Below are 19,753 nucleotides of genomic sequence, written 5' to 3' on the forward strand. Positions count from 1 at the left end.
AGTTTAAAAGATGTAATTCTTTTATTTCCAATAAGTGCATAGTGACTTGTTTCTGAAAATATAGACAAGAAAACAAATAGTAAACAGATGTTTCTATAATGACAGGAAGCAAAAGAGCCAGAGTGGTATGAGGGTTAAGGCACTGAACTAAGATTAGGGTGACACGTGCTCAAATGCATATTGACCAAAGCCATATATGATTTTGGGGATTGTCATTCCTATATTATCATGTAGGGGCGTTGCTATTAATAGAAAGATATGGAACGTGCACAATTTTGAATTGGAGGAAAGGCAGGATACAAATCAAACATCTCTTAAGCCAGTAAAACATTACAAAACACTACGTAGTATTTCAACTTCATTGGAATTCCCCACAATTTATTTAATTAAAAGGATAGACAAGAAAATATGTTAGATGCTGCAGAAGTGAGATAGTGACATTCATCTTTTTTTATTCTTTATTAAAAGGAAAACAATGTCTGATTAAACAGATATCCAGTTCATCTTGATTTTCACAGCGAGCAACCAGGTAACCAGTGCTTTTTTTGTAAAAGAAAAAGGTGCCGGAACTCACACATGTCATATAACCCGCCTTGCCTACCCTACAAGGTTCCATCCAAAAAAGGTGCCGGAACTCTGTTCTGGGCGTTCTATGACAAAAAAGCCCTGCAGGTAACCCACAAAATACCCTTCTTTTTCATATATAGTTTAGGGACCACTGCCAGAGGAAATCTGACTCCTCTGTTATAGGCAGTGTCCTAAAAGGCTCTTTGCCACCAGAGGGTGCAAAAACATGAATTTTCAGAAGGAAAGTAGTAAACGTGTATGTTCATCTTTGGAAAAGTGTAACTTCCTACTTGACAAAGCCTATTAAATTTATTTAAGGCATCATTATAATACTACAGTTGTTTAATATTGTATGTATGAACACATTATTATGGTTTGTAAGCCATAAAGCTAGCAGGGACGTGGTGGCTCAGTGGGTTAGGATGCTGAGCTTGCCAATCAGAAGGTCGGCAGTTTGGCGGGTCGAATCCCGAGTGCCGCGTAACAGAGTGAGCGCCTGTTACTCATCCCAGCTTCTGCCAACCTAGCAGTTCGGAAGCATGTAAAAATGCAAGTAGAAAAATAGGGACCACTACGGTGGGAAGGTAACAGCGTTCCGTGTGCCTTTGGCGTCTAGTCATGCTGGCGACATGACCACGGAGACGTCCTCGGACAAGTGCTGGCTCTTCGGCTTTGAAACGGAGATGAGCACCGGCCCCTAGAGTTGGAAACGACAAGCACGCATGTGCAGGGGAACCTTTACCTAAGCCATACAGCTACCAATTGTGGTTTAATCAAACCATGAATAAGCAAACCATAGGTTAGCATGGGGTGTGAATTAAGTATAGTCTGCAAAATGGGTTTATTCCAAAATTTAAAAAATATATTTTACCAAGCCATTTTAAATCATACAAATGTTGGATCTTTCTTAGCAGGCAAGGCCATGAAAAGGCCATATCCTCACTGACAGACAATATTCTGTCCAGAAAATGTATGATAAATAGTGCTTGTATGCAGATTTAAGCACTTGAGAAGGGAATATCAAATCATGCTCACTTGCACTTATGTGTTCAACCATTATTTTTATTTATTTAATTTATATCACATCTTTATTATTTTTATAAACAACTCAAAAGTAGTGAACATATATTACTTCCTCCTATTTTTCCCAGAACAACAACCTTCCCTGAGGTGAGTTGGGCTAAGAGAAAGTGACTGGTCCAAGATCACTCAACTGGCTTTCATGGCTAAGGTGGAACTAAAACTCATAGCCTTCCAGTTTCTTTCCTGGTGCCCTTAAGCACTTAGACCAGGGGTGTTAAACTCGCAACATCACGTGACATGTCACAACATATCGTGACTTTTCTTCCATTGCCGGCAATGGGGTGGGCGTGGTTTTGGCATGATGCATCTGGCCCATGGGCCAGCAGTTTGACACCCCTGACTTAGACCAAACTGGCTCATTTTATCATATGTGGTGGTCTTGCAAGTAGGTGAAAACATGTTGGATAAACATAATAATGATAATGAAGAAAATATTTAAGATACAGATATTAATGAAACCTGAAGCTTTTCTTTTAGGTATTATGGACAACCTAATCAAAAAACAATTTTGGGTGCTATTCCTCCACATGATGACCGCTGCGAGTATTGTATTTGCCAAGCATTGGAAAGGAAAAAAGATACGTATGATTGAAGAATGGATTTTAAAATTGACTGAATTGGAAGAGGTGGCAAAACTACTTTGATTAGATATAATGGAGTGGACAGCTTTATAAGAGACTGGAAGCTGTTTGTGGTGTAATATTTGGATTAACCTGCTGACTGTTGGTTTTTTACATATATACTATGATCAGATGTTTGGTCAATTTGATTATCAGATAGAGATCCCCTCACTTGTAACATTTGTTTATTTAATATAGTATTTTTGTTAAATTGGAGAAAAGCTTATTATTATTTGTAGACCCATTATGTAAAGGGGAGCAGAATTTATCAGTTTTTCTTTGGGGTTTTTTTTCTCAGCATCCAGCCAGGATGGAGTCTATATGTTTAATCTTAAATTTATTTGATATTTGGGACATTTTCTCTCCTTTTTTCTACACATTTTTTCCTCTTTTTTTTGTTGTTAGTGTTTCATGTATGTTTTTCTGTTTCACATTTTATTCTTGTTGATAAAAATATAGATATATATACATATGGATATATAGATTTGCTGTGCATTAAAGTTCACCATCAGTGGGATTATTCTGTTTTTGTTCAAAACAAAAGGCACAGAGAAATAGGAAGTCCCCATAGTTTCAAACTAGAAGTGATCTAAACAAAGTATCTGTTCTGCTCCAATCTTTTATTTTTCATATTCCCATGATGACACAAAGAGCACAAAAAGATTCTTTATAATACCCCATCTGCAAACATTTCACTACCATTTGGGCCAATGCAATTTTAATGTTTAATGATGTTAAAATATTGATCTGACAATCATCACAAAATTGATTGGTAAGCTAGTCAAACTGGCTGTTAATTAAAAATTAACATTTATTGTTGAACAATAAAACAGAATTACATAAAGGAATTAGGACTACACTACCTATTCTCTAACCACATATAGCCTGAAATTTACTATTTGTCAAGTTTAAAAACCCACATGGGCAGCACAGCAGCACCATGGATAGCTCTGAGCAAGCAATTTGCTGCAGGAGCAGGAACTCCCTATCTTTTCACTTTTCTCTGGACGATGAAAATCTCAAAAAGATTTTCAAAAGATAAGCCTCTAGCCTAAAGTCTAAAGAAATCAGAAGATATGGGGAATGGGTCTTCAGTACATACTCAAATACAATCTCTTCTGCAAAAGACTAGTAATTTCCTAAAAGGCTTAAAATAGGTCAGTATGCAATTCATTCTTATTGATGTGACGTATTAAAATACACAATTAAAAGCAACTTAAGGAAGAAACCTTTAATTAAATTGTTTAACCATTTTCACATTGTCTATATTGTGCTTGCTGTTCCTACCAGTTAGTAATCAGAGAAGATAAGGAAGTGACAGCTTTGCCTTCTACTCAACACCCCTGAGACTTGCAGCTGTGATCAAAATTAGCCTATTATATCATATTATAAGCCTTTGATGGTTGTTCCCTATTCCAATCATGAACTTATATCCCTTGAGTTCAACTGAAATCTTGCATGTAATTATCCCATTTAAACACATCAATGAATATTTTATTCATTCATTCATTAGGAAAAGGACAAGGAAAGGACAGTGTATGTTGATCTTTTAAGAAAGGTCCTGTCCTCATTTGTATACTCTGACAACACCAACAGCCAGTGAGGGAGACAGCCTTAAGTTGTCATTATCTGTACTGGTATAGAATATGATACTCCCTGGATTATGTGAGACTTGATAAATATAACTATGCAAATGTTTCCATAAATCACATCTAATGTTTCCTTCCTGCTTTCTCCTGGTTTGAGCCCTTTGCATCAGCTAATTTTTATGACCAGATCTTGGCTTCTCAATAGTTTCCTTCATCTTGGAGGAATCTATCACTCCCCTGTCCTTCCTCCATGGTGAACTGAGGTTTCCTTACAACCTTCTTGCTGGTTTGTTACAAAGAAAATGGTAAATACATCTATGTGAATATTCTCACAAGAGAGCACATGGCTCTCCCCAGCTTCTTTTTCCGGGATTTATTCTAGTTCTTCACATGCAATAGCATAAGATATAGTATGAGCACTGATTAAATATCTGCTGTAAACAATAGATGAATTATACAATTGAGCAATACGCTTTAACAGAGATTGAAATCATTGTGAATTTGCTCTCCTCTGCAGTTAATGGCCTTTCTAATAGAATGAGCTTTCTCTGAGAAACCCTGAAATTTTGCATCACATTTTAGGATTGTTCATTTCTCTACTTTACAAACTGAGTCTATATGCCAAAAAATGCACTTTTCGTCACTTAAGCTCAACTTGTGGTGACTCTAAAATCTCCAGAAACCAAGGGGAAAAGTACCTCACACAAAAAACAAATCATCTGCTATATTATATTTGAATTGCATATTTCATTCCTGGTAAGTGAATAAAACAAGGCCATTCTCCCATATTTTAATATGTTCCTTGATAAAGGAATACTATTTAAAACATGTTGGCATGTATTTTGGAGGTAAACTTGCAACTTCCCTGTATACTCTTAATCAATTTTCACTTGCTATAATTATCACAAGGCTTGTAGGATTTTTCCCTTTAAAATTATATATTCCAAGAACATTAGCAATAGTGAATTACATTATAGTCATGTTAATGAAGGCGTAGGTTACCTGATACTCTCCAGAGATTTGGCATTACAATTTTTATAAAGCACAGTGTGCTCAGAGATTATTGGAACTATAATCCTAAACAACCAGAGCACACAATGTTTTCTATCTTTTTGTTAGAGAATATATTCCTAGAACTGCCCCCGACCTCCGATCATTCCGCCGGGGCCTGAAGACCTGGCTCTTTGAGCTCTCGGGCCCAGGCTGAGGAGAAATTTTTAATTGGGGTTTTAATTGTGTACAGGGTCAATTTAATATTTTTTAATTCGGTTTTAACTTTTGTATGTTGGATTTTTTAATTCCCTGTAAACCGCCCTGAGTCCTCAGGGAAAGGGCGGTATATAAATGCAACTAAATAAATAAAATAAATAAATAAATATAACCAAAGTTTTCCTTCAATTTAAATGAAGCACTTTCCTGTTAATCATATTGACTTCTTGTGTTTTTTAGATACAAGTCAGGTAGCTCTGACACAATTTTAGCAAACACCAGTGTTTCCACTTGAGTGTTACCAATTCCAGGAACTGAGGTTTACAAAAGGAGTGATGGTGCTATGTGTGTCCATGGGCTGGACCAATTCACATAATGTGTAGGTTGAAGTACTTGAATTGAATTTTATCTTGCAAAACTTCCTATGATTCACTGAAGCTACAGGTTTTTACTTGTTTTGCAAAGGGATCTTCCCTTGTACTTGTTATAAACACATTTCTACTCTGGTCAAGCTGATTAAGGGCAGTCATCTATGCAATATTTAAGTGGGATTTTTGATATTTTATATGTGTAAGGCTATCATTATGATTGCCTAGCAGATTGTTTTAATAACCACAGCTAGGAAATATGCTTGAGCAATCTCAGAAATTGTAAACAGTCAGTAGTCGTGTTTATCTGATCCATGCATTATATTTGTTTAGGCAAACATCTACCCATGATGACTAGTTTGCATAAACAAAATTTTGAGGTTGGGTCTAAAGAAGCATGTTGCCTTAAAATGTCAAATTATCTTTCCTTTAAACAGGTAATAAATGTGCCAATGAATCAATATATAGTATATGATCTACTCAGTGGTTTTTTTGTAAAAGAAAAAGGTGCCGGAACTCACACATGTCATACAACCCGCCTTGCCTACCCTACAATGTTCCATCCAAAAAAGGTGCCGGAACCCCATTCTGAGCATTCTATGACAAAAAAAGCCCTGGATCTACTGTATGGAAGTATAAAAGAAATTACCCTTAGAAATGACACAAGGAAATTTTCATGAATAGGTTATATTAGTAATTTTAATGCATTATGATAAGAATCAAGTTTAAACAGTCCACAAAACCATAATTAATTGAATATATTCGGTGATTAGACAATAACCTAAGTCATAAACTATGGCTTAGAAACATAATAGCTCACTTCACAGAATAAGCTAAAGAATAATATGGTTTGTTTGGTTTTGCCTTAGGTAGTTCTGTATCTTCCTCAATTGTGCTTGAATCTAGTTTGTATAATAAGAAATTAACTACCTTACATTAGTTCTGAACTGTGAATTGTGTAGTCTACAATATAAGTATTGACACAACCATGAATTCTCTAACCTCAATCCTGCCCAACTGCCCTATGGATAAAGTAATGCTAATTTACTTTAGATAGAGCTAATTTAGGATCAAATTTGAATTTACAAATTTGAAGTATCCTAAGTGCCATATTATATTTGTCAAAGTATTCTTTAATTATACATCTTCAGTGGACATATTATCGAACATCAATTACACCCAGTAATAGTTTTCTTTCTTTCAAAATAAATCCAGTAGCAATAATCTATTTACATATTGATATTGGTACTACATCAATTTTAAAAAAGAGAAACCATGCTTTATCTTTAGGTATCTTTTATCTATGGTTCAGTTGAGCACAAAAAAGAAATATAGCTTCCTTCTATGAGACCAAACTAGACTGTAATGCAGCTGTACTTAATGACACGCAGTTACTGAACCACCTTCACGTTGACTGATACATTTCAAAATGCATGGACAATTTTTATTCAGTTGGCTTTTGAACTAACTACATAGGACAAGTGATTAAGTATAAATATTATTAAATATACTGGTCTAGTGGTTAAGGCATCAGGCTAGAAAGCAGGAGTATGTGAATTCAAGGCCCACCTTAGCCATGAAAGCCAGCTGGGTGACTTTGGGTAAGTCATTGTCTCAGCCCAACTTACCTCACACAATTGGTCTGGGGAAGGGGAAAAAGGTACCAGTCCATGACCTGTTAACAACCGGGAGCACAGCTGGAAATGAACCACAGGCAAGTAAGCTTTATCTGCATTTGCAGCTGTTCCCAGTAGGACCTGACCAGGCTAAACCCGAGGAAGAGGTCAAACAAGTCATGTCACAAATCATTATGCAACCCCAAGAGAGCTAAGTCCAGCCCACCTCAAATGCCACTTATCTCTTATCTCCCACTCATTTCCCTTGACTGTTAGTTGATCAGGTTCTTATAGAGAGTTTAAACTTGCAATAAATTTTTATACTCATTTGAACTGCCTGAATCTCCTAATTTCCCTGGCACTTCACATTCCCCAGCACTAGCATCACCGCCTCAGCTCCACCTCAGATCAGGCATTAGGTTTTCATAGGAGCTTGAAGCCTACTGTAATTGTGCATGCAAGGGAACTGGGTTGCGTGCTCCTCCTCCCATCTCTGCCAGTCCATGGAAAAATTATTAGGCCCTGATGCCAAAAAGGTTGGAGACCACTGCTCTTCAACAGAGCTCATGCATTATATAAAGGTAAAGGTAAAGGTTCCCCCGCACATGCGTGCTAGTCGTTTCCAACTCTAGGGGCCGGTGCTCATCTCCATTTCAAAGCCGAAGAGCCAGCGTTTGTCCGAGGACGTCTCCGTGGTCATGTGGCCGGCATGACTAGATGCCAAAGGCACACGGAATGCTGTTACCTTCCCACCGTAGTGGTCCCTATTTTTCTACTTGCATTTTTTACATGCTTTCGAACTGCTAGGTTGGCAGAAGCTGGGACGAGTAACAGGTGCTCACTCTGCTATGCAGCACTCGGGATTCGACCTGCCAAACTGCCGATCATCTGATCAACAAGCTCAGCATCCTAACCCACTGAGCCACCGTGTCCCTATGCATTATGTACTGTAGCCCAAAAGTAAGCAATTAGAAGTTTGAACCACACTTCCATAATTTCTGACCATTTGTTGTGATAAGATTTAAGGGAATTGTGCCCAAACATCTGAAGGACACATGTTTTATAACCCTAAAAGAGCCCTAAATATTTAAGATTTAAAAATAGCAAACACAGAGTTAATTATATGAATCTTCATATTTGGAGAGCATCAGTCAAAGGAAGCTGAGGTAAAAGTCTAAACTGGGAATAGAGAACCTAGGACCCTCCAGAAACTGGAACTGCCTTTCAAGTTTCTGTGAGGCATCAGTGGCCTTGTGCAATCTACAGATGGAGATTTATCTTTAGAACAGAACATGATGCTTAATCTGAGCCCTCCTGTTTCCTATTTAACATTACTCTAGCCCCTAGTACATTGATCCTTTGACTGAATGTCAAATCATTGATATAATGGAATAAAATGTTATTAGTAATAGTACATGTCCAGCCTGTTACAAATAATACTTAGAATTGCTCAAACTTAAATTTTACTATACTATCATGTAGTTTATCTTTTATTTAATGACTTTTGCCACAAAAATTACCAGAAATACCTTAAGACCTATAAGATTGTTTTTTGGGGAAAGACACCCATTCTTAGAGAAGATTCTTAACAATCTATTGGGCTGGCCCAATAATTAAAAAGGTCTCAAATTATTTATTTGGATTTTAATAAAAAGGGAGAAAAGAAAACTGATAATTATTTAATGTTTAATTGCATTTTTACTGCTAGGATGAAATGGAAAGGGACGATTATGAGATTTTCTGCCTCAGATTTCAAAATAGTTCGCCTAGGATTGTATGAAACTTGTATGATTCAGGAAGTGTCATTTCCTTACAGGTAACAAAATGTCTTAGGCCAGCCTAGTGACTGAATATCCTGCACTTGTTGTTTTTCTCCCTGTCATCAAGGGTTAGAAGAGAGGTGTGAAGGGTGGTTAAAAGAGAGGTAAAGCACATGTTTCTGCTGAATTTCTTTAGGATTAAGGAAAATGAGACACAATAAGCACAACAATCAGGCATACAGAGAACTATGATCAATGTAGGATGTCATGGGGGAGGAAACGGAGACTGCCAATAGGTGTGAAACTGCAGCTAAATCACTGGGCCTTCAGAAATGGTGTAGTTTAGATCGAGGTCCCCAACCCTTGGTCCATGGACTGGTACTGGGCCGCAGCATGCCAGAACTGGTCCACACAAACAAGCCAAGCCCCATTGGTGGGATGCAGGCAGTATACAAAACCACGCACTCTCTGGTCCGCAGAAAAACCTCTCTCCATGGAACCGGTCCCTGGTGCCCAAAAGGTTGGGGACCTCTGGTTTAGATATTACATTGAACCAATATTTCCTAACCTTATAACTTTAATATATGTGGATATCAACTTCTAGAATTCCCAAGCCAGCCTGCTGGCTGGGAAATTCTAGCTGAAATTCATGCAATTTAAAGTTGTCAAGTTTGAGAAACATCACACTAAACAAAAATGGGATTTGGTTTGGGCTTATAGCTTAATCATAGTGGTGTATAAAATGAAAATTATACCTCAACAGTGCTTGAATCCAACTGTGTTTATTCAAACAAATCACAATTAAAATTAACAACTGCTTGGTGCAATGTACAATTCTTTCCAATGAATCATTGTAAAACAGCTCAACACTTCTTTCCATTAAGATTTCTGACTCTTCTAGGGATGTGTTTAGTCAACAGTTTGTATCTCCTTGTTCAGTAATCTAAAACACTTTGTCTTTACATGATATGAAGACAAAAATTCCAAATCCAAGGAATAGGCCTGTACGGTATCCAGATAATACATCTTATTAATTCAATTTTTTAAAATGTTGTCAATAGCAAGAGAAGTTTATTTTATCTCTTCTGCTAATTGCATCTCTGCACAGCTGATAAATGTATTATCTGCCTAAGAGTTATCAATATGTTAAGCACTACTTTGATACTCAAATGTATCCAATATGGCATTTTTTATCCCATGGGATTCTACTTACAAAAGTAGGTTTACACACATTTCTATGACAACCTTCCCACAATTTAAAATAGTATTGGACAGTGCATTGCCAGCCCACAAGTTAATTAGAATATAAGAATTATTTTGGCCCAGCATCCTGGGATGTGTTTTAATTGCAATGTTTGTAATGGTTGACTAAGGATTTGCTGTGCCATTGTGTTGTTAAAACTGCCTCTGTGCTCCAATATTGAAACTTACCCCTTGAGTTTTTTGGGGGGTTTGCTTGTTCTCACAAGAATAGGCCACTACAAAGCAGAAGTTGCGGTATACTGTGCCCCTTATACCCAAATTATCTAAGAATAGTGCCACACAAATTTAATTTGATGTACTTGGTTTTCCTTAGATATATTTCTTAATAAGTTTATTTAATGGCAGAAAGTGAAGAAGAACTAAAGAGCCTCTTGTTGCGGGTGAAGAAGGAGAGTGCAAAACTTGGGTTGAAACTTAAAATTAAGAAAACCAAGATCATGGCATCCGGCCCTCTCAATTCCTGACAAATAGATGGAGAAGAAATGGAGGTAGTGACAGATTTTATTTTCCTTGACTCCAAGATCACTGCAGATGGGGACTGCACCCAAGAAATTAAAAGACGCTTGCTCCTGGAGAGGAAAGCCATGGCAAATCTAGACAGCACACTAAAAAGCAGAGACATCACCCTGTCAACAAAAGTGCGTATAGTCAGGGCTTTGGTCTTCCCACTTGCAATGTATGGCTGTGAAAGTTGGACCATAAGAAAGGCTGAGCGCCAAAGAATTGAGGCCTTTGAACTATGGTGCTGGAGAAGACTCCTGTGAGTCCCTTGGACTGCAAGGTGATCAAACCGGTCAGTCCTAGAGATCAACCCTGACTGCTCTTTAGAAGGCCAGATCCTGATGTTGAAACTGAAATACTTTGGCCACCTAATGAGAAGGAAGGACTCACTGGAGAAGAGCCTCATGCTGGGAAAGGTTGTGGGCAAGAGAAGAAGGGGACGACAGAGAATGAGGTGGCTGGATGGAGTCACTGAAGCAGTAGGTGTGAGCCTAAATGGACTCCAGAAGATGGTGGAGGACAGGAAGGCCTGGAGGAATTTGTCCATGGGGTTGCGATGGGTCAGACATGACTTCGCAGCTAACAACAACAAATTTATTTAAAAATGTTTCCCTTGTATTTTAAATTCAGGGTTACCTTTTGTTAAATCCTAAAATGCCAATGTGGGATTGCTCCTTTCCTCTTGCCAAAAAAATACCAGTGCTGAAATAGGAGAGTTCACCGTGTGAAAAGTTGAGACAAATACGATGGGAATTCTTTGACTGTAATTCTACCACGTGTATTTCGAAAAAGGCACCGACAGGGCGGGGGCGAGGAGAGAGAAAGGCGGGTCGTTTTCGCCTTTCGAAAGAGTGGAGCGGCACTGCGATTTTGCTCCAATCGAGGTATTGATCGTTAAACGTGTGTCTTGAGGAAGCCGGAGTTGGGAAAAGGGGTCTTCCCCGAATCTGAATCGAAGACACAAAAGCCGAGAGGGGCATCTTAATTGGCCACAGCAAGCCATGAACCCACCGCGCCAGGCAAGGCTTGAATGACTGCAATGCTCCCCGTCGCTTCTCTCTGCAGGAGCTGCCGCTCGCTGGCTGGGGTGAGCAAGCTTGCTTTTCCTCGCCTCCTGTCCTTCCTGCAATGAATGATGCAGGAGAAAAAAGAGGCGGCGGTGGAAGAAGAGGAGGAAGAGGAGGAGGAAGGAGAGGGGGAGGCGGCTGCCACCGCCGGGGCTGCTCCTCTGAAGCACAAATCCTCTGCACCTCTTCCAGTAGGAGGAAAAGCAGCTTTGCCGCGGTGTGCTTACATCACAATCCCAGCTCTGTCTGCTGCCGCTTTTCTGAGCGGCAAGCAGGCGGGGAGCATCTCAGCGAGCCCGGCGGGGACGGCCGGCGGCGACATCGGCAGCGGCAGCAGCCCGAGAAGAAGCGGAGGACGATGGCCGCGGGCGGAGCCGGCGAGGGCCAGGCGTCCCCTAGGATTGCCCCGCCGCAGCCGTCCCCTCACCCCGGCCGGCCTCCGCTCTCCGCCTTCCTGCCCTCGCCCCAGCGCTCGGCTGGGACGCTACGTTGGGACGAGGTGCCCGACGACTTCGTGGAGTGCTTCATCCTCTCGGGCTACCGGCGGCTGCACTGCTCGGCGCAAGAATGTCTGGCCTCGGTGCTGCAGCCCACCAACGAGACACTCAACTTCTGGACGCATTTCATCCCTTTGCTGCTTTTCGTCGGTAAATTCTGCCGTCTGCTGGTGTTGCGCGAGGCCGGCGACTTGCCTTTCCATCACCCGGCGCTGCTGCCGCTGTGGTGCTACGCGTCGGGCGTGCTGCTCACCTTTGCCATGAGCTGCACGGCCCATGTGTTTAGCTGCCTCTCGCTACGCCTGCGTGCCGCCTTCTTCTACCTGGACTACGCCTCCATCAGCTATTACGGCTTCGCCAGCACGGTAGCCTATTACTACTACCTGCTGCCCAAGCTGAGCTTGCTGGAGCCGCGCATGCTCAGTCGCTACCTGCAGCAGCGCCTCGGCTGGCACGTGGACTGCAGCGCGCCCATCGCCGCCTACAGCGCGCTGGTGCTCCCGGTCGCCTTCGCTTTGGCCGTGGCCTGTACCGTGGCCTGCTGCAAGAGCCGCTCCGAGTGGTGCGCCTACCCCTTCGCCATCCGCACCTTCGTCTTCGTCATGCCGCTCAGCATGGCCTGCCCTATCATGCTGGAGAGCCTCCTCTTCGATCTGCAGGACCACAACCCCACCCTCTTCCTGTACTTCTACCGCCGCTACTTCTGGCTGCTGGTGGCTGCTTTCTTCAACCTCAGTAAGATCCCCGAGCGGATCCACCCGGGTCTCTTCGACATCATCGGCCACAGCCACCAGCTCTTCCACATCTTCACCTTCCTTAGCATCTACGACCAGATGTTCTACGTAGAGGAAGGCTTGCGGCACTTTCTTCAAAACCCTCCGCCCACCTCGCCTACGTTTGCGGGTACCATCGGCTACATGCTGGGCTTAATACTGTGTCTTGCTCTGGTCATCCGGAGATTTTTAAGTGGCCAGGAGGTTTGCAAAGAGGAATGAGGTAACTGTCCTTCAGGGGGGTTTTGTTGTTGTTTTTGTTGTTGTTGAAGATTTTACTTAAATTATCTGTGGCTGCTGCTTTTGCTACAAGAATCCGGGAGGTCGGCTCTTCCTAGGGAAAGAAAGGCCGAGCGCTACGGGCGTGCCCTGATCGAACTCCTTTGAAAAACGGCTCTCTTGAAACAAAACAGGTTTTAAAAAAGAACACTTAGGCCACCGTTCTATAGGCAACCTTCTATTTATTGCTGCTTAGTACACAAAGAGAAGCCATTCTAGAATTACTGCTTGAAATCTACAATTTGATCCTTATTACATTATTTGTAAGTAAATCCTCCTTCTCTGAATTCCTTTTAATGGACTCAAGATCCTGTTTTTTCAGGGCAAATAATATGCATAGACAATGTGAATATGAGCTGCTGGTTTCAGTCTGACTACTTTATGGTATTGTTAGTTAGCAATATACAACAGATCTGCACTGATAAACAGCTGATATTTAAGATCTGATTTGCATGCGAATCTTGGAACTATGCACTCAGTAAAGTGGGTATATGTGTTTTTCGAAGTCATATACACTGGAATTGTGTTTTTAACAAATTGAGATCTTTTTGCATTAACAATCTTGTCTCGAAGACAAACATTGAGCATACACATTTCTTCTTGTAGTTATTTAAGTGGCTGTGAATATAAAGAAAGGTTTAATCACAAGTTTCTATACATACAGTGAAAAGAAAGTTTACTTGTGATATATCTTCTCAGATTCTTGCATAAGGCTGCTTTTGTAAGGTGCTTTGATTCAGATTCTAATATCTTTTTGCACGCTATATATCCTGCTGGTTTGTTGCTGACTATTTAAACAGAACAAAGAACTACAATGTCATCTTTAGAATAAATGTAGTGACAGGATTTAGCCATAATCCGGTTGCTCGGTTTTGGCCTAGGAAGGTGACCATAATCTGTGACTCCAGTCAGCAAACTATGGTTAAGGAGCCCTAGTATGATGTATAAATCTAATAATTAGTTTTTACATTAGAACTAGGGTAGGAATATTCTGTTATCTTAAATATAGGCCCATGCACTAGCAAGTTTAAGAAGTTTTTATAATTTGTTTATGTGGTCAGTTGTACTGGAATTGTTTCCTTCTGAATTCCCCCCCCCCCCCCGAATTAAAACTAAGGTGAAAGACTATTTACAGTATCAATAGTGACAATTGGCCAGATCTCTGTTATGCTGGGATTTATGACAGCAGCAAGTTTGATGCAAACTGTAGACAAAGTTTGAGGATTCCAGAGAATATTATAACTGATAGATGTACTTACGGTAGCTGACATATCCTTTAAGAAATGGAATGTATTATTGGTGGCAATTGTTATCTCAGGATTACATCTAAAGTATAACAATTTCTAGATTTTAATGTGTAATTCATTAGTAAAAGTTATGATGACAACATTTGGTTGCATACAGAAAAAAATTAAAATGGTACTATTTGAAGAACAGCCATTTTAACAGCTATTAGATTTATTATTGCTTATGTTTTTAAGTTCTAAAGTATTTTTTCATCATATATGCAAAGTCCTGATTTTATGGATTGTGATAGACAGAATAGGCATAAAACAGGTCACTCTAATTGCAGTTTCTACTTTGTATGTGGTCCTCCAAAGCTGAAACTAAATCGACCATCCTCCCTATAATGCCACTAATTTGTTTAGATTTTTATCCTGCCTTTATTATTTTTATAAACAACTCAAAGCAGCAAATGTACCTAGTACTCTTCCTCCCACTATTTTCCCCGCACAACAACAACAACCCTTTGATGTGGGTTGGGTTGTGTGACTGGCCTAAAGTCACATCTTGATTTCTAACCACTACACCAACCCTTTTAATCTTTAATCAGTTATTTTTTGGGTTGGTCCCGTTTACATTTGGACTACACATTCTCCATGATACTCAGAAATTTCCTCAGCACCGATAATCATTGTGAAAATACAGTAATAATACTGAATAATTAATCACTTGCCACTCACCAAGTATCTGCTTTTTGAGGCAGCTACTTCACCCTGCCTACTGGCCCTGTTTGTAATGTCATGATACATTGCTACTTTTGGTTTGGATATATTGCATTTAAATTTGTATAGAACCTGGGGTGACTGCTTTTTGTTGCTGACCTTTTTGTTTTCAAGATTTTAGGTATCAAACATTCCTCCTTTATCCTGTAAAGGTTGGTGTAATCTAATAATTGCAACATTTAATTCATTCATTATGTAATGGCTAGCCTTCAAAGTTTAAATTACAGAATTTATTGCTATAGTAACCTGGCCTAATTTTTGAACTTTATATTCTTCCCCCATCCTCTGTGTGTTGTCTGATCAGATGAGATTATCTGGGGAATATGCAGGCTGCCCACTGTTATTAATACTGTGGCTATGTGTTATTTATTGTCCAGTTTATTGGCTACTTGGTATTGGGGCAGTGTCTACAATATCCTCTCTCCTCCTTACAAACAGGAACTTTTTGCCATATACAGGTAGTCCTCAACTTAACCACAATTGAGCCCAACATTTTACAACCTTTCTTGCCAAGTTGTTAAGTGAATCACTGCAGTTGATAAGTTTAGTAACCCACTTGTTAAATGAATCTGGTTTCCCCATTGACTTTGCTTGTCAAAAGGTTGCAAAGGGTGATCGCATGACCTTGGGACACAGCAGTGGTCATAAGTAGTTGCCAAGCATCTGGACTTTGATCATATGATCATGGGAATGCTACAATGTTTGTAACTAAAAAATGGTTATAAGTCAGTGTTTACTCTGAATGGTCACTAAATGAACTCTTGTGAATCGAAGATTACCTGTATCTAAAACAACTCAGTGTTTTCCCACACAATTTTTGTACAGCTGATATTTTAAAGATTGCAGCATTAAAACCTGAAAACTATTTATTCCCCAACAAAACTCCAAAGAATCTTTAGTGTGGGTTGCAAATTAGTATTTTTTGCATTAATATTTATAAGAAACTAGAACCAAAATCTCTTCTAATAATTGATTGCAAAACCTGGAAAATTATGAATGGTGACTATTTTTTGTCTTTCAAATGCATAACTTTTTCTTCAAAATAGTACAAGCCATTTTGTTTACCATTCAGTCCTTTGGGCCCCAACAATTATTTCTGTTTTACAGTTATGCATACAGGTGTGTTAAAATCTATTGACTGAGAGCATCATTCATACCTCTGATGCAATGATGCCTAATTAGTTTTACTATAATAGAATTGTCATGTTTTATTACTTAAGTTTTGTTTTATTTTACCTTTTGGTTTATTTTAACATATGAATACAGCTGTTTCTCAAAATTTCATGTCATGTTTCCAGTTCCTTAATCTTGTATCTTTGGACTTGAATTCTATTTATGTAGCAGCAAAAGTAACATTCATTTTAGTTGACCTGAATAAAATACTCCTCAAGTAAATGCAAGTATAGCAAGTCTTGAAAGTAGATATTTTGGCATTAATGCAGTTGAAGAAGAATACTTTATTTATTTATTTATTTCTCAATTTATCTGTTGTTTCCTAATTCTTTGTATGGCGGTTCATGATCCTCAAGAGTCTTGATGTTAGTCTGTGTGTTTTTTAAGATTCTAGTTTACAATTTCATTTTGGTTTTATGGATAAAGAACATTGCCAGTCTTCAAATGAAGAAGGCTAGAGCAGTATTGTCTATTGTATTTTGAAATTACAGCAATTTGTAATAAACAGCTGATTTTATTTTTGATTGGATATTATATCAGTGTTCAAACCAGATTTTAAGGCTCTAAAATCATTCCTTTTTTATAGAGGATCTATAATTAATTCTAATACTGCATTAAACAATGCATTTCACTATAAAGGCATAATAAATGTGTGTTTTGATGTTCCAGTGGAAAAATATTGATTATTCTTCAGTAGCAGATTCTCATCCATTGAATTGAGAAAGTATATCTTCACAGACCAATTGTACACAGAGATATACCAGTCTAGAGAGATTTTCCTATATACAAATAATATATTTGCATATATTTGCAGATCTATTTTATCCACATTTTATCCATAAGTGTTTTATATCCGTCAAGCCAACAACTGTAAATAATCATTACAGTAAAAATAATAGATAGAATATAAACTAGGTAGCAGATATTAAATCTCCTTAAGACCGAAAAATGATAAGGTAAGGTAAATATAGCTAACTTCAAATGAAAATCCAAAGTTATGGTTTAAGTTAATATTCTAACCATGATTAAATATTACACTTATATCAAACAACTTTATGTCCTGGATTTTTGCAGTGCTAAAGCTGCTGAACATGCAGAGAAGTTAGCAGTTAGCACTTATTTGAGCAATTCATACTGTGTGTGAGTTATAACTATGTTTAGTTTCTTTTGAGACTAATTTTGTCCAAATTACAAAGTGTGCCTGTAAGTTTTTCCAATTTTTTTCTTGATTTCTAAAAGAGTTTTAAATATGGTGATCTGTATGACCTCAGGCATACTTAATCTAAATATTATTTGGGATATAATACATCCTAAATAATAATAATTGTAATGATGTGCCAGAAATGACTGAGTTGGTCTTGACATTATTTTAATTATTTTATTTGAAATACTTATTTGGAAGATACAATTTCAAGCATCCGTTTGACAATTAAAAAAGGAAGGATAAAATGGAAAAGGCCCAGAATTAGTGGCCTTTGTTTTTTTGGGAGAACTGAGTTCTGTATACTGTACAATCTAAATTTAAAGAAAGCTTTTAAGTTTTTCATGCTTATCAGTTGTACTGTAAGGGACATACTGCAAAGCAGTGTGAGATTGTAGTGAGCAGTAAAAATACATTTGATCTTTGGACCATGTGATCTCCTCTATTTATAGTTCAATTACAGATAAAAGTTTATGGTGGTGAGTTGATGCTAGTTATCATTAGGGCTGTTGATTTTATTCTTCCCACTTTCACATTAACAGATTTTGCTCGGAAGTTTGATTTACATACACCATATTATTGCTTCTTGCTGAAGCATGCTAATAATACTATACCTAGTTATGACTTTCACTTAAAGTTTTATGATTTACTGGATTTATCAGAGACTAATACTTCCATTTAGATTTATAATCTTTTTCAAAAAAAATTATTACTTAAAGCCCTGTTATCTAATGATAACTCCTTTGCAGGATTTCTATGTTGAGGCAAATGCTTCTTTTTAGCCTGCTGAAAGACATGCAAAAAGCAAAAACAGACAAATTTGCTACTTAATGATAATTATTCAACAGCATGGACAAAAAATAAAAACAAATTATCTATAAAGTGGAAACCAAATTTCTTGCTTTGTTTCTATTTGTTCTAGTCAGTATTTCTTAACATTTCTGAGGAATTCTGGGAGTTGAAGTCACAAATTTTAAGGTGCCAAGGTTGAGAAATGCTGGTTTAAGTCCATGGTGGAAACCCTGCAAATTATTTGTGAGCAACAGCCATTTTCCAAAATACAAGCAGACAGAAGAGTTTTCCAGTTATGCATTGGTATGTGCAAATTCCAACATCTACTTTGCTCTTGAATACTGTAGGCAACAGTTTTATGTTGCTTGACTAACGTGTATTTTAGATTGTTTCTTAGACTTCCTGTAATATATCCAAATTTTCCACTTTGCTCAAAGTTTCACAAAGAAAACTTGTTAAGTGGCATAGGAAAAAGAGGCGTTCATATTAAAAATTATCTGTAATAGCAGGTAGAGCAAGTTTTCCCATGCAGTGTTCTTCAGGTCTTGAATGATACCTCTTTTACCATTAATCACTATAGCCAATGGCCTTGTATTAGAAATTAGGTTATTAATACAGCAGGAGAATAACACATTCAAGAAGGCTGCTTGAGAGGTTTAGCAACATTTTTTGCAGCTATGTTTAATGATACCTATTTTGTATCATTATTCTCTTTATTGTCCTGGAGTTTCCCCCAAATTTTAAGTGCAGCCTACAGCCCCAGAAAGCCTTTTGCAGAGATGACAGGGTAATTTGGGCACAGTTAATCCCAGGCTGTTGCTGGAACTTCATGGAATTCTTGGGTCATAGGTACCATCCCATTATGCACAGTTGTATGTTTAGGGAGGCATATTCATCTCATCCTTCTTTGTTGGGTAGCCACAATCTAAAGATTAACTGGAATCATTCAGATTTATTTGAAAGAAAATGGATAACTTATGCATTGCTTACAGTAAGGCTAATTTTAAAAACTGAAGAAAAAGTTAAAAAAAAGGAAGTGGAATAGCAGAGATGCTGTTGCAGGAGGGTACCTTCAATTTATGGGACTGCCTGTACCTCACAACCTTTTCCTGGAGGACTAGTGGCTATTTGGGTCTCAATTGTCCAAGATTTGAACAAAATTTTTAAATTTTAGCAGAATGAAGTAAAAATAAATAATAGAAAGTTTGATCTGTTGATGTTATTTATTTCTAATACTATAATGTCTCTTTACAACAATGAGGCATATATATCTGAATATTCAAATCAAATATTTATTTGAGTCATAGACCATAGAAAGGATCACACATTTGAGGATCTATAGCCCTCTGATGATAAACTTTTTAAAAGAATCTTGTGAAACCTATACTT

General features: G+C 38.3%; 1 protein-coding gene across 1 annotated transcript; it reads left to right on the forward strand.

Moving 5' to 3' along the window:
• Positions 1-11,704: 11,704 nt before the first annotated feature.
• Positions 11,705-13,135, forward strand: PAQR9 (progestin and adipoQ receptor family member 9; the record flags this gene model as incomplete). Its single annotated transcript, XM_081328713.1, has 1 exon — positions 11,705-13,135. The coding sequence occupies one exon, from the start codon at positions 11,705-11,707 to the stop codon at positions 13,133-13,135; it is 1,431 nt and encodes a 476-aa protein (XP_081184839.1).
• Positions 13,136-19,753: the final 6,618 nt, after the last annotated feature.

This window comes from Vipera berus, assembly GCF_964194415.1.
Source record: "Vipera berus genome assembly, chromosome: 5".
Taxonomy (NCBI): domain Eukaryota; kingdom Metazoa; phylum Chordata; class Lepidosauria; order Squamata; family Viperidae; genus Vipera; species Vipera berus.